Source organism: Salmo salar, chromosome ssa15, assembly GCF_905237065.1.
Source record: "Salmo salar chromosome ssa15, Ssal_v3.1, whole genome shotgun sequence".
Classification (NCBI taxonomy): domain Eukaryota; kingdom Metazoa; phylum Chordata; class Actinopteri; order Salmoniformes; family Salmonidae; genus Salmo; species Salmo salar.
Window position 1 is genome coordinate 97,891,661 of NC_059456.1, and position 17,081 is coordinate 97,908,741.

Genomic DNA, 17,081 nt, shown 5'->3' on the forward strand with positions numbered 1-17,081 from the left:
ATTAAACCTATAGCTGCTATCAGGCGTGGGATATTAAACCTATAGCTGTTATCAGGCGTGGGATATTAAACCTATCTAGCTGCTATCAGGCGTGGGATATTAAACCTATCTAGCTGCTATCAGGCGTGGGATATTAAACCTATCTAGCTGCTATCAGGCGTGGGATATTAAACCTATCTAGCTGCTATCAGGCGTGGGATATTAAACCTATAGCTGCTATCAGGCGTGGGATATTAAACCTATCTAGCTGCTATCAGACATGGGATATTAAACCTATCTAGCTGCTATCAGACGTGGGATATTAAACCTATAGCTGCTATCAGGCGTGGGATATTAAACCTATAGCTGTTATCAGGCGTGGGATATTAAACCTACCTAGTTGTTATCAGGCGTGGGATATTAAACCTACCTAGCTGCTATCAGGCGTGGGATGTTAAACCTATAGCTGCTATCAGGCGTGGGATATTAAACCTATCTAGCTGCTATCAGACGTGGGATATTAAACCTATCTAGCTGCTATCAGACGTGGGATATTAAACCTATCTAGCTGCTATCAGACGTGGGATATTAAACCTATAGCTGCTATCAGGCGTGGGATATTAAACCTATAGCTGTTATCAGGCGTGGGATATTAAACCTACCTAGTTGCTATCAGGCGTGGGATATTAAACCTACCTAGCTGCTATCAGGCGTGGGATATTAAACCTACCTAGCTGCTATCAGGCGTGGGATGTTAAACCTATAGCTGCTATCAGGCGTGGGATATTAAACCTATCTAGCTGCTATCAGGCGTGGGATATTAAACCTATCTAGCTGCTATCAGGCGTGGGATATTAAACCTATCTAGCTGCTATCAGGCGTGGGATATTAAACCTATCTAGCTGCTATCAGGCGTGGGATATTAAACCTATCTAGCTGGTGTCAGGCGTGGGATATTAAACCTATCTAGCTGCTATCAGGCGTGGGATATTAAACCTATCTTGCTGCTATCAGGCGTGGGATATTAAACCTATCTTGCTGCTATCAGGAGTGGGAAATTAAACCTATCTAGCTGCTATCAGGCGTGGGATATTAAACCTATCTAGCTGCTATCAGGCGTGGGATATTAAACCTATCTAGCTGCTATCAGGCGTGGGATATTAAACCTATCTAGCTGCTATCAGACGTGGGATATTAAACCTATCTAGCTGCTATCAGGCGTGGGATATTAAACCTATAGCTGCTATCAGGCGTGGGATATTAAACCTATAGCTGCTATCAGGCGTGGGATATTAAACCTATCTAGCTGCTATCAGGCGTGGGATATTAAACCTATAGCTGCTATCAGGCGTGGGATATTAAACCTATCTAGCTGCTATCAGACGTGGGATATTAAACCTATAGCTGCTATCAGGCGTGGGATATTAAACCTATAGCTGTTATCAGGCGTGGGATATTAAACCTACCTAGCTGCTATCAGGCGTGGGATATTAAACCTACCTAGCTGCTATCAGGCGTGGGATGTTAAACCTATAGCTGCTATCAGGCGTGGGATATTAAACCTATCTAGCTGCTATCAGGCGTGGGATATTAAACCTATCTTGCTGCTATCAGGCGTGGGATATTAAACCTATCTAGCTGCTATCAGGCGTGGGATATTAAACCTATAGCTGCTATCAGGCGTGGGATATTAAACCTATAGCTGCTATCAGGCGTGGGATATTAAACCTATAGCTGCTATCAGGCGTGGGATATTAAACCTATCTAGCTGCTATCAGACGTGGGATATTAAACCTATAGCTGCTATCAGGCGTGGGATATTAAACCTATAGCTGTTATCAGGCGTGGGATATTAAACCTACCTAGCTGCTATCAGGCGTGGGATATTAAACCTACCTAGCTGCTATCAGGCGTGGGATGTTAAACCTATAGCTGCTATCAGGCGTGGGATATTAAACCTATCTAGCTGCTATCAGGCGTGGGATATTAAACCTATCTAGCTGCTATCAGGCGTGGGATATTAAACCTATCTAGCTGCTATCAGGCGTGGGATATTAAACCTATCTTGCTGCTATCAGGCGTGGGAAATTAAACCTATCTAGCTGCTATCAGGCGTGGGATATTAAACCTATCTAGCTGCTATCAGGCGTGGGATATTAAACCTATCTAGCTGCTATCAGGCGTGGGATATTAAACCTATCTAGCTGCTATCAGACGTGGGATATTAAACCTATCTAGCTGCTATCAGGCGTGGGATATTAAACCTATAGCTGCTATCAGGCGTGGGATATTAAACCTATCTAGCTGCTATCAGGCGTGGGATATTAAACCTATCTAGCTGCTATCAGGCGTGGGATATTAAACCTATCTAGCTGCTATCAGGCGTGGGATATTAAACCTATCTAGCTGCTATCAGGCGTGGGATATTAAACCTATAGCTGCTATCAGGCGTGGGATATTAAACCTATCTAGCTGCTATCAGACGTGGGATATTAAACCTATCTAGCTGCTATCAGACGTGGGATATTAAACCTATAGCTGCTATCAGGCGTGGGATATTAAACCTATAGCTGTTATCAGGCGTGGGATATTAAACCTACCTAGTTGTTATCAGGCGTGGGATATTAAACCTACCTAGCTGCTATCAGGCGTGGGATGTTAAACCTATAGCTGCTATCAGGCGTGGGATATTAAACCTATCTAGCTGCTATCAGGCGTGGGATATTAAACCTATCTAGCTGCTATCAGACGTGGGATATTAAACCTATCTAGCTGCTATCAGACGTGGGATATTAAACCTATCTAGCTGCTATCAGACGTGGGATATTAAACCTATAGCTGCTATCAGGCGTGGGATATTAAACCTATAGCTGTTATCAGGCGTGGGATATTAAACCTACCTAGTTGCTATCAGGCGTGGGATATTAAACCTACCTAGCTGCTATCAGGCGTGGGATATTAAACCTACCTAGCTGCTATCAGGCGTGGGATGTTAAACCTATAGCTGCTATCAGGCGTGGGATATTAAACCTATCTAGCTGCTATCAGGCGTGGGATATTAAACCTATCTAGCTGCTATCAGGCGTGGGATATTAAACCTATCTAGCTGCTATCAGGCGTGGGATATTAAACCTATCTAGCTGCTATCAGGCGTGGGATATTAAACCTATCTAGCTGCTATCAGGCGTGGGATATTAAACCTATCTAGCTGCTATCAGGCGTGGGAAATTAAACCTATCTAGCTGCTATCAGGCGTGGGATATTAAACCTATAGCTGCTATCAGGCGTGGGATATTAAACCTATAGCTGTTATCAGGCGTGGGATATTAAACCTATCTAGCTGCTATCAGGCGTGGGATATTAAACCTATCTAGCTGCTATCAGGCGTGGGATATTAAACCTATCTAGCTGCTATCAGGCGTGGGATATTAAACCTATCTAGCTGCTATCAGGCGTGGGATATTAAACCTATAGCTGCTATCAGGCGTGGGATATTAAACCTATCTAGCTGCTATCAGACATGGGATATTAAACCTATCTAGCTGCTATCAGACGTGGGACATTAAACCTATAGCTGCTATCAGGCGTGGGATATTAAACCTATAGCTGTTATCAGGCGTGGGATATTAAACCTACCTAGTTGTTATCAGGCGTGGGATATTAAACCTACCTAGCTGCTATCAGGCGTGGGATGTTAAACCTATAGCTGCTATCAGGCGTGGGATATTAAACCTATCTAGCTGCTATCAGGCGTGGGATATTAAACCTATCTAGCTGCTATCAGACGTGGGATATTAAACCTATCTAGCTGCTATCAGACGTGGGATATTAAACCTATCTAGCTGCTATCAGACGTGGGATATTAAACCTATAGCTGCTATCAGGCGTGGGATATTAAACCTATAGCTGTTATCAGGCGTGGGATATTAAACCTACCTAGTTGCTATCAGGCGTGGGATATTAAACCTACCTAGCTGCTATCAGGCGTGGGATATTAAACCTACCTAGCTGCTATCAGGCGTGGGATGTTAAACCTATAGCTGCTATCAGGCGTGGGATGTTAAACCTATCTAGCTGCTATCAGGCGTGGGATATTAAACCTATCTAGCTGCTATCAGGCGTGGGATATTAAACCTATCTAGCTGCTATCAGGCGTGGGATATTAAACCTATCTAGCTGCTATCAGGCGTGGGATATTAAACCTATCTAGCTGGTGTCAGGCGTGGGATATTAAACCTATCTAGCTGCTATCAGGCGTGGGATATTAAACCTATCTAGCTGCTATCAGGCGTGGGATATTAAACCTATCTTGCTGCTATCAGGAGTGGGAAATTAAACCTATCTAGCTGCTATCAGGCGTGGGATATTAAACCTATCTAGCTGCTATCAGGCGTGGGATATTAAACCTATCTAGCTGCTATCAGGCGTGGGATATTAAACCTATCTAGCTGCTATCAGACGTGGGATATTAAACCTATCTAGCTGCTATCAGACGTGGGATATTAAACCTATAGCTGCTATCAGGCGTGGGATATTAAACCTATAGCTGCTATCAGGCGTGGGATATTAAACCTATCTAGCTGCTATCAGGCGTGGGATATTAAACCTATCTAGCTGCTATCAGGCGTGGGATATTAAACCTATCTAGCTGCTATCAGGCGTGGGATATTAAACCTATCTAGCTGCTATCAGGCGTGGGATATTAAACCTATCTAGCTGCTATCAGACGTGGGATATTAAACCTATCTAGCTGCTATCAGGCGTGGGATATTAAACCTATAGCTGCTATCAGGCGTGGGATATTAAACCTATAGCTGTTATCAGGCGTGGGATATTAAACCTACCTAGTTGCTATCAGGCGTAGGATATTAAACCTACCTAGCTGCTATCAGGCGTGGGATGTTAAACCTATAGCTGCTATCAGGCGTGGGATATTAAACCTATCTAGCTGCTATCAGGCGTGGGATATTAAACCTATCTAGCTGCTATCAGACGTGGGATATTAAACCTATCTAGCTGCTATCAGACGTGGGATATTAAACCTATCTAGCTGCTATCAGACGTGGGATATTAAACCTATAGCTGCTATCAGGCGTGGGATATTAAACCTATAGCTGTTATCAGGCGTGGGATATTAAACCTACCTAGTTGCTATCAGGCGTGGGATATTAAACCTACCTAGCTGCTATCAGGCGTGGGATGTTAAACCTATAGCTGCTATCAGGCGTGGGATGTTAAACCTATAGCTGCTATCAGGCGTGGGATATTAAACCTATCTAGCTGCTATCAGGCGTGGGATATTAAACCTATCTAGCTGCTATCAGGCGTGGGATATTAAACCTATCTAGCTGCTATCAGGCGTGGGATATTAAACCTATCTAGCTGCTATCAGGCGTGGGATATTAAACCTATCTAGCTGCTATCAGGCGTGGGATATTAAACCTATCTAGCTGCTATCAGGCGTGGGAAATTAAACCTATCTAGCTGCTATCAGGCGTGGGATATTAAACCTATCTAGCTGCTATCAGGCGTGGGACATTAACCCTATAGCTGCTATCAGGCGTGGGATATTAAACCTATCTAGCTGCTATCAGGCGTGGGATATTAAACCTATAGCTGCTATCAGGCGTGGGAAATTAAACCTATCTTGCAGCTATCAGACGTGGGATATTAAACCTATCTAGCTGCTATCAGACGTGGGATATTAAACCTATCTAGCTGCTATCAGGCGTGGGATATTAAACCTATCTAGCTGCTATCAGGCGTGGGATATTAAACCTATCTAGCTGCTATCAGGCGTGGGATATTAAACCTATAGCTGCTATCAGGCGTGGGATATTAAACCTATAGCTGCTATCAGGCGTGGGATATTAAACCTATAGCTGCTATCAGGCGTGGGATATTAAACCTATAGCTGCTATCAGGCGTGGGATATTAAACCTATAGCTGCTATCAGGCGTGGGATATTAAACCTATAGCTGCTATCAGGCGTGGGATATTAAACCTATAGCTGCTATCAGGCGTGGGATATTAAACCTATCTAGCTGCTATCAGACGTGGGATATTAAACCTATAGCTGCTATCAGGCGTGGGATATTAAACCTATAGCTGCTATCAGGCGTGGGATATTAAACCTATCTAGCTGCTATCAGGCGTGGGATATTAAACCTATCTAGCTGCTATCAGGCGTGGGATATTAAACCTATCTAGCTGCTATCAGGCGTGGGATATTAAACCTATAGCTGCTATCAGGCGTGGGATATTAAACCTATCTAGCTGCTATCAGGCGTGGGATATTAAACCTATCTAGCTGCTATCAGACGTGGGATATTAAACCTATAGCTGCTATCAGGCGTGGGATATTAAACCTATCTAGCTGCTATCAGGCGTGGGATATTAAACCTATCTAGCTGCTATCAGGCGTGGGATATTAAACCTATCTTGCTGCTATCAGGCGTGGGATATTAAACCTATCTAGCTGCTATCAGGCGTGGGAAATTAAACCTATCTAGCTGCTATCAGGCGTGGGATATTAAACCTATAGCTGCTATCAGGCGTGGGATATTAAACCTATCTAGCTGCTATCAGGCGTGGGATATTAAACCTATCTAGCTGCTATCAGGCGTGGGATATTAAACCTATCTAGCTGCTATCAGACGTGGGATATTAAACCTATCTAGCTGCTATCAGACGTGGGATATTAAACCTATAGCTGCTATCAGGCGTGGGATATTAAACCTATAGCTGCTATCAGGCGTGGGATATTAAACCTATCTAGCTGCTATCAGGCGTGGGATATTAAACCTATCTAGCTGCTATCAGGCGTGGGATATTAAACCTATAGCTGCTATCAGGCGTGGGATATTAAACCTATAGCTGCTATCAGGCGTGGGATATTAAACCTATAGCTGCTATCAGGCGTGGGATATTAAACCTACCTAGCTGCTATCAGGCGTGGGATATTAAACCTACCTAGCTGCTATCAGGCGTGGGATATTAAACCAACTAGCTGCTATCAGGCGTGGGATATTAAACCTATCTAGCTTCTATCAGGCGTGGGATATTAAACCTATAGCTGCTATCAGGCGTGGGATATTAAACCTATAGCTGCTATCAGGCGTGGGATATTAAACCTATGTAGCTGCTATCAGGCGTGGGATATTAAACCTATGTAGCTGCTATCAGGCGTGGGATATTAAACCTATGTAGCTGCTATCAGGCGTGGGATATTAAACCTATGTAGCTGCTATCAGGCGTGGGATATTAAACCTATAGCTGCTATCAGGCGTGGGATATTAAACCTATAGCTGCTATCAGGCGTGGGAAATTAAACCTATCTAGCTGCTATCAGGCGTGGGATATTAAACCTATCTAGCTGCTATCAGGCGTGGGATATTAAACCTATCTAGCTGCTATCAGACGTGGGATATTAAACCTATCTAGCTGCTATCAGGCGTGCGATATTAAACCTATCTAGCTGCTATCAGGCGTGCGATATTAAACCTATCTAGCTGCTATCAGGCGTGGGATATTAAACCTATCTAGCTGCTATCAGGCGTGGGATATTAAACCTATCTAGCTGCTATCAGGCGTGGGATATTAAACCTATAGCTGCTATCAGGCGTGGGATATTAAACCTATCTAGCTGCTATCAGGCGTGGGATATTAAACCTATCTAGCTGCTATCAGGCGTGGGATATTAAACCTATAGCTGCTATCAGGCGTGGGATATTAAACCTATCTAGCTGCTATCAGGCGTGGGATATTAAACCTATCTAGCTGCTATCAGGCGTGGGATATTAAACCTATCTAGCTGCTATCAGGCGTGGGATATTAAACCTATCTAGCTGCTATCAGGCGTGGGATATTAAACCTATCTAGCTGCTATCAGGCGTGGGATATTAAACCTATCTAGCTGCTATCAGGCGTGGGATATTAAACCTATGTAGCTGCTATCAGGCGTGGGATATTAAACCTATGTAGCTGCTATCAGGCGTGGGATATTAAACCTATGTAGCTGCTATCAGGCGTGGGATATTAAACCTATGTAGCTGCTATCAGGCGTGGGATATTAAACCTATAGCTGCTATCAGGCGTGCGATATTAAACCTATCTAGCTGCTATCAGGCGTGCGATATTAAACCTATCTAGCTGCTATCAGGCGTGGGATATTAAACCTATCTAGCTGCTATCAGGCGTGGGATATTAAACCTATCTAGCTGCTATCAGGCGTGGGATATTAAACCTATCTAGCTGCTATCAGACGTGGGATATTAAACCTATAGCTGCTATCAGGCGTGGGATATGAAACCTATAGCTGCTATCAGGCGTGGGATATGAAACCTATCTAGCTGCTATCAGGCGTGGGATATTAAACCTATAGCTGCTATCAGGCGTGGGATATTAAACCTATAGCTGCTATCAGGCGTGGGATATTAAACCTATAGCTGCTATCAGGCGTGGGATATTAAACCTATAGCTGCTATCAGGCGTGGGATATTAAACCTACCTAGCTGCTATCAGGCGTGGGATATTAAACCAACTAGCTGCTATCAGGCGTGGGATATTAAACCTATCTAGCTTCTATCAGGCGTGGGATATTAAACCTATAGCTGCTATCAGGCGTGGGATATTAAACCTATAGCTGCTATCAGGCGTGGGATATTAAACCTATGTAGCTGCTATCAGGCGTGGGATATTAAACCTATGTAGCTGCTATCAGGCGTGGGATATTAAACCTATGTAGCTGCTATCAGGCGTGGGATATTAAACCTATAGCTGCTATCAGGCGTGGGATATTAAACCTATCTAGCTGCTATCAGGCGTGGGATATTAAACCTATCTAGCTGCTATCAGGCGTGGGATATTAAACCTATCTAGCTGCTATCAGGCGTGGGATATTAAACCTATCTAGCTGCTATCAGGCGTGGGATATTAAACCTATCTAGCTGCTATCAGGCGTGGGATATTAAACCTATCTAGCTGCTATCAGGCGTGGGATATTAAACCTATGTAGCTGCTATCAGGCGTGGGATATTAAACCTATGTAGCTGCTATCAGGCGTGGGATATTAAACCTATAGCTGCTATCAGGCGTGCGATATTAAACCTATCTAGCTGCTATCAGGCGTGCGATATTAAACCTATCTAGCTGCTATCAGGCGTGGGATATTAAACCTATCTAGCTGCTATCAGGCGTGGGATATTAAACCTATCTAGCTCCTATCAGGCGTGGGATATTAAACCTATCTAGCTGCTATCAGACGTGGGATATTAAACCTATAGCTGCTATCAGGCGTGGGATATGAAACCTATAGCTGCTATCAGGCGTGGGATATGAAACCTATCTAGCTGCTATCAGGCGTGGGATATTAAACCTATAGCTGCTATCAGGCGTGGGATATTAAACCTATAGCTGCTATCAGGCGTGGGATGTTAAACCTATAGCTGCTATCAGGCGTGGGATATTAAACCTATAGCTGCTATCAGGCGTGGGATATTAAACCTACCTAGCTGCTATCAGGCGTGGGATATTAAACCAACTAGCTGCTATCAGGCGTGGGATATTAAACCTATCTAGCTTCTATCAGGCGTGGGATATTAAACCTATAGCTGCTATCAGGCGTGGGATATTAAACCTATAGCTGCTATCAGGCGTGGGATATTAAACCTATGTAGCTGCTATCAGGCGTGGGATATTAAACCTATGTAGCTGCTATCAGGCGTGGGATATTAAACCTATGTAGCTGCTATCAGGCGTGGGATATTAAACCTATGTAGCTGCTATCAGGCGTGGGATATTAAACCTATAGCTGCTATCAGGCGTGCGATATTGAACCTATCTAGCTGCTATCAGGCGTGCGATATTAAACCTATCTAGCTGCTATCAGGCGTGGGATATTAAACCTATCTAGCTGCTATCAGGCGTGGGATATTAAACCTATCTAGCTGCTATCAGGCGTGGGATATTAAACCTATAGCTGCTATCAGGCGTGGGATATTAAACCTATCTAGCTGCTATCAGGCGTGGGATATTAAACCTATAGCTGCTATCAGGCGTGGGATATTAAACCTATCTAGCTGCTATCATGCGTGGGATATTAAACCTATAGCTGCTATCAGGCGTGGGATATTAAACCTATAGCTGCTATCAGGCGTGGGATATTAAACCTATCTAGCTGCTATCAGGCGTGGGATATTAAACCTATAGCTGCTATCAGGCGTGGGATATTAAACCTATAGCTGCTATCAGGCGTGGGATATTAAACCTATCTAGCTGCTATCAGGCTTGGGATATTAAACCTATAGCTGCTATCAGGCGTGGGATATTAAACCTATAGCTGCTATCAGGCGTGGGATATTAAACCTATAGCTGCTATCAGGCGTGGGATATTAAACCTATAGCTGCTATCAGGCGTGGGATGTTAAACCTATCTAGCTGCTATCAGGCGTGGGATGTTAAACCTATCTAGCTGCTATCAGGCGTGGGATATTAAACCTATCTAGCTGCTATCAGGCGTGGGAAATTAAACCTATCTAACTGCTATCAGGCGTGGGATATTAAACCTATCTAGCTGCTATCAGGCGTGGGATATTAAACCTATCTAGCTGCTATCAGACGTGGGATATTAAACCTATCTAGCTGCTATCAGACGTGGGATATTAAACCTATCTAGCTGCTATCAGACGTGGGATATTAAACCTATCTAGCTGCTATCAGACGTGGGATATTAAACCTATCTAGCTGCTATCAGACGTGGGATATTAAACCTATCTAGCTGCTATCAGGCGTGGGATATTAAACCTATAGCTGCTATCAGGCGTGGGATATTAAACCTATCTAGCTGCTATCAGGCGTGGGATATTAAACCTATCTAGCTGCTATCAGGCGTGGGATATTAAACCTATAGCTGCTATCAGGCGTGGGATATTAAACCTATAGCTGCTATCAGGCGTGGGATATTAAACCTATAGCTGCTATCAGGCGTGGGATATTAAACCTACCTAGCTGCTATCAGGCGTGGGATATTAAACCTACCTAGCTGCTATCAGGCGTGGGATATTAAACCTACCTAGCTGCTATCAGGCTTGGGATATTAAACCTACCTAGCTGCTATCAGGCGTGGGATATTAAACCTACCTAGCTGCTATCAGGCGTGGGATATTAAACCTACCTAGTTGCTATCAGGCGTGGGATATTAAACCTACCTAGTTGCTATCAGGCGTGGGATATTAAACCTACCTAGCTGCTATCAGGCGTGGGATGTTAAACCTAGAGCTGCTATCAGGCGTGGGATATTAAACCTATAGCTGCTATCAGCCGTGGGATATTAAACCTATCTAGCTGCTATCAGACGTGGGATATTAAACCTATAGCTGCTATCAGGCGTGGGATATTAAACCTATAGCTGTTATCAGGCGTGGGATATTAAACCTACCTAGTTGCTATCAGGCGTGGGATATTAAACCTACCTAGCTGCTATCAGGCGTGGGATGTTAAACCTAGAGCTGCTATCAGGCGTGGGATATTAAACCTATAGCTGCTATCAGCCGTGGGATATTAAACCTATCTAGCTGCTATCAGACGTGGGATATTAAACCTATAGCTGCTATCAGGCGTGGGATATTAAACCTATAGCTGCTATCAGGCGTGGGATATTAAACCTATAGCTGCTATCAGGCGTGGGATATTAAACCTATCTAGCTGCTATCAGGCGTGGGATATTAAACCTATCTAGCTGCTATCAGGCGTGGGAAATTAAACTTATCTAGCTGCTATCAGGCGTGGGATATTAAACCTATAGCTGCTATCAGGCGTGGGATATTAAACCTATCTAGCTGCTATCAGGCGTGGGATATTAAACCTATAGCTGCTATCAGGCGTGGGATATTAAACCTATCTAGCTGCTATCAGACGTGGGATATTAAACCTATCTAGCTGCAATCAGACGTGGGATATTAAACCTATAGCTGCTATCAGGCGTGGGATATTAAACCTATAGCTGCTATCAGGCGTGGGATATTAAACCTATAGCTGCTATCAGGCGTGGGATATTAAACCTATCTAGCTGCTATCAGACGTGGAATTGACATTTTAGTCATTTAGCAGATGCTCTTATTAAAGCGTTTTACAGTTACCACTTCACAGTCATTTTTTACTCAACAAATAGCTATCCAGCAAGGTCAGAGTGTCACGCCCTGACCATAGAGAGCCCTCTGGGTTCTCTATGGTGTTTTAGGTCAGGTTGTCACTAGGGGGGTTTCCAGGTATTATATTTCTATGTTGGTGTGTGTGTGGTTCCCAATTAGAGGCAGCTGATAATCGTTACCTCTAATTGGGGATCATACTTAGTGTGTCCTTTTTCCCACCTGTGTTGTGGGATATTGTTGTGTTTTGTATGAGTGCCTATGTGCGCTACGTATTTCCCGATCGTTATATCTTTGTTGTTTTGGAAGTTTCACTATCATTAAAATGTGGAACTCTACTCACGCTGCGCCTTGGTCCAATTATTCATATGACGGTCGTGACACAGAGCTTGTGGGGGGGGGGATTCCCCATTATTGTATCATTCACTGGTCATTCAGCTCAAAACTGGTCACTGGTCACTCCTATCTCACCCAATTTCCCCACAATGCCCTTACCTGTAGCCCACTAGTGTGAACTTGTAGAACTGAAAATAATTGTTTCTTCATACATTCACTCTGAATTCAAACATTCTGAATAGCTCAAAATGTAATTGTTGATACAATCATATTAGCCTCTCAGAATACAATAACATTTATCTTAATTCAAAAATAAATTAAGTTCGTATTGGTAATGTCTTTGGGAGCAGGACAGACATGATCTGAAATGACATGTAATGTTGACAAAATCGCAACCCTGCACACAAAATGAAATCTGTCTGGAATAAGACAATATATTGAATTCATGAAAAATGAATGGCTATATAAGGATAGCTATAACCTGGGTGGTTCGAGCCCTGAATGCTGATTGGCTGACAGCGGTGGTATATCAGACCATATAACACGGGCATGACAAACCATTTATTTTTACTGCTCTAATTACGTTGGTAACCAGTTTATAATAGCAATAAGGCACCTCTGGGTTTGTGGTATATGGCCAATATACCAGGGCTAAGGGCTGTATCCAGGTACTCCACATTGCGTTGTGTGTAAGAATAGCCCTTAGTCGTGGTATATTGGCCATATACCACACCCCCTTGGACCTTATTGCTTAAATAAGCATCAAATAGCAGCCTCTTTAATAGTCCACAGGGGCTCACACTTCCCAAAGGATTGGGTCTTGTGGTGAGATAACGGAAAAACGCACAGAATGACAATATATATATGTATTTTCCTTTATACAAACATTTGAAAATAATGCTTTTGGAAGACACCTTTTTACTGTCTTTTGGCTGATTTGTTTTACGCTGTGTGACAAACTAAAGATGTGTTGATGAGGTATTTATATCATACGTTATTCCATATGACAGTCAGGATATTGTAGGCAACAAAATAAAATGTGATTCCCAATAGCAAACGTAAACAGAGTAGATAGCATGGAAAATGACACACGTAATACCAAACTCTAATGGTCTTGTTTTACATTTTTGTCAAAGATGGTTTTGGGTACTTTTCCATTATGACTTTGCTGTAATTCAACAGGCTGACACCATGGAGATCCAAGGGGAACTCACAGCTGAATTCAGCCACACCGGGGTCTGGAAAAGTCACATTAGTCCTGTTCATCCACGTCAGAAAGTCCTTCAGGCCACCGTCACAGTGGAAACGATTCCTATATAAGTTGATCCAGCTGAGAGACCTGAAAGCCGCTGGGTCAGGAGAGGAGAGGAAATTGTAAGAGAGGTCAACTGTTTTGAGACTCACTGGGAAAATGTCTGGTTGGAGGTATGTGAGAGAGTTGAAGCTGAGATCCATCTCTTCCAGAGAGACGAGACCTTTGAATATGCCATTTGGGAGAGCCCTCAGCGAGTTAAAGCTTAAATCCAGACTAAAAAGCTTGATAAGATTTTCAAATACATCCAAACACTCTCCATGTCCCCATAAAATCTGCAGGGCGATGTTCCTTAGCTCCAGCAGCTTTAGAGAGTTTACAGCAGGCACTGAAATATTATTGCTAAAGATGCACCACTTAATGTTGTTGTTACCATACCAGATACGCTCAATGCGCATGAATTTAGCTAACACAATGTATACATCCTCTAAATTAGTTAACCTGTTGTTTTGAACATTCAGTATGATACTACTGTTAGCAAAGCCCAAGAGGCCCTCTAAGGATGTGATCTTATTATCAGCCAAATGAAGAAGTTGCAGGTTTGGTAGTGGTGCAAGGTAACCATATGTACCTAGTTGCCGAATAGAGTTTCCTGTAAGATCCAGGATTTGTAGGTTTGGAAGTCCTGTAAATGCTTGATATCCCAATGCACCAATATGATTGTAAGATAAATCTAATTCTAAAATATTGGGTAGATTGTCAAATGTGTAAGAATAGATTTCCCCAATAAGATTGTGTGACAGGTTGAGCCTTTGTAAATTTTCAAGACCCCAAAACGCTCCCCTGTCAATCTGATTAATTTTGTTTTGGGCTAATGTTATGTCCTCTACCTCTCTTAGTGAACTGAATACTGCATATTGCAAAGCAAATATAAAGCATTTGGAAAAATCTAGAATCTTGATGCCACTATTCTTGAGGCCATTGAATGTTTTCTTGTTTGGGTCTTTGACATTGCTGAAACCAAATGATTTTCCCATGGTGCTGTGTTTCAGAATAATATGGTGAATTTTCATTCCTTGGATTGCATTGAAAAACAATTTAGCCTTGTCCACGTTGAATCCATTGGAAGATAAGTCAAGTGTCTCTATAGACATGTTCCTAAAGGGATTTCCACATCGTTTCCAGTCAAAATCATTTTGAGTCATACCATATAGATAGACGCTGTTCAAGTTGAGCAACCGAAAGTGTTTGCCACGAAAGCCAAGCAAATCTTCCTCACATATGCTTTCCATCTGGTTTAGGGTAATGTTTATCTCTTGGAAATCTGTCATGTTCACAAAGAATGGTGCAGGTTGGATTCTTTTCACTTGGTTACCATATAGATCTAGAGTTTTCAAAGAGACCAGGGGCCTGAGATAGTCTCCCTGTAATATGGACCCAGTCAGGTCACACACATACAGAGAGAGTGTTCTCAGGTTGGACAGTCCCACAAACGCATCTGGCTCAATCTGTAAACCTCTATTATGTCCTAAATAGAGCACTGCCAAGTTTGCCAGTCTTTGAAAGGTGTTATTTCTTATAGTAAGCCCATTGACTCGTTGCCAACTGAGGTCCAGTTCCTTTAGCCCTTCAAGCCCAGAGAAGGATGTCTCGTTTATCTCACTGATGTAGTTATCCCTCATATACACATGGGTAATGTATGGAGGCAGTGCAGGGACCTGGTATAGAGACAGGTTGGTGCAAACTGCTATAGAACCATATAGTGGACATCTTGGGGTGCATTTCACCACCTGCAGGTAGACTCCAAAGACAGCCAGCAGTATACACTTCTTCATCATCCCCCTTGCACAAAAGTAGAAAATAATGGAAAATATTTTAATAGAATTAAAATGATGTTTATATCAGTACAGGGCTACCATACATACATTCATTGAATAGATATTTCAGTCTTGGGGTATCCCCTTCAGATGAGACATCCTTGGCTAGGGAGTTTATGTTTAACTGTCTGTTTGCACTAAAGGTCCATAGTGCACTGGTTCTGTCCCAGCCTGCTAATGTAAATCCCCTACTTTGTGTGTTCTGAGTACACAGCCTTGCTCTAGCCTGGTGTAACATGGCTTCCCCAGGCCTGTTTGTATTATATCAATGAATAAAGGTGCAATCTGGGATTGTCACTTTTTGAGGTAAACAGCTGAGGGATGGGGCTGGAGAAATGTCACCACTCTCAAATTCATAGACGGAACTATGAGATCAAAATGATAGAATGGTAGAAGCTATTTTATTTTATTTTTTACCATTTTAATTAAAAACAATCAAAGATAGATACTTAGTTATTACCCAGAAATGATTTGATGGTGAGATCAAAATGGCTGCATTGGACATTTAAGTTCTTGGACAATTTTTTCCCCAAAGTTCAATACAAATCCAAGTCAACAATCAGGTTCAAATAATGTTTAAAAACAAATCAATATTTTCCCCATGTATTAAGTTAAGTCAAAAAAGGTTACAAAAAAAAGTCAATCACATTAAACCACCAATCAACTTCAACAAAAAAATGAATAATCAATAATCAAAGAATGAATGAAAAGTTGTAGCTTACCTGAAGTGATGCGCGCTCATAAAAATGTGTTTACAGCTTGTGAATATGTTTGAGATCTCCCCTCGCAGATAACTTGAAGCACTGGTTTTCATAAACTCTTCCCCAGAAACGGACTTTCTTATCCAGCAATTTTTGAGAGTGATCTACATGAGATAACTTTACTTCTGTTCTAACTGACTTAGTTCAGTTTTTATAGTCCTGTGGTTTTGACTTACGTCAAAGCGTCCTCTTGAAACACAGGGAAAAACCTTTCCCCCTGTGTAAGCATGTTGTGCAAAATTGTGTCACAATTACATTGTTATTGCACATTATGCTAATTGAATGTGTAGAACCAGGGGAATTTCTTTCTGTCTCAATACTCCATTTACAATCAGGGGTGGAATTAGTGAAAAAATATCACTCCGGGAATTAACCAATATCGGACCACCGGGCACGCAGCTCAAAACATTTTGCATGCCAAAAATGTTCCCCTGTTATTTTGGAAACTCCTTTCTTACTCAATTTCCACACAATTAGATTTGAATTCCACCGCTGCTTACCTTTAGTCCACTAATGTGAACTTGTAGAACTGTAAAATGGTGTATTACGTGCTACCTGACGTTCTACCTGTCCCAGACCTGCTGTTTTCAACTCTCTAGAGACAGCAGGAGCGGTAGAGATACTCTCAAAGATCGGCTATGAAAAAGCCAACTGACACTTACTCTTGTGTTACTGACTTGTTGCACCCTCGACAACTACTATGATTATTATCATTTGACCATGCTGGTCA

The 17,081-nt window shown here is 42.5% G+C and overlaps 1 protein-coding gene across 1 annotated transcript; it reads right to left on the minus strand.

Annotated features, from left to right (window-relative positions):
- Window positions 1-13,325: 13,325 nt before the first annotated feature.
- Window positions 13,326-16,352, minus strand: tl/lrr (toll-like leucine-rich repeat). Its single transcript, NM_001123691.1, is given in 2 exon segments — window positions 13,326-15,555; window positions 16,313-16,352. Coding segments are annotated over 2 exon segments (1,995 nt in total). The 5' UTR covers window positions 16,333-16,352; the 3' UTR covers window positions 13,326-13,580.
- Between the last annotated feature and the right edge of the window lie 729 nt (window positions 16,353-17,081).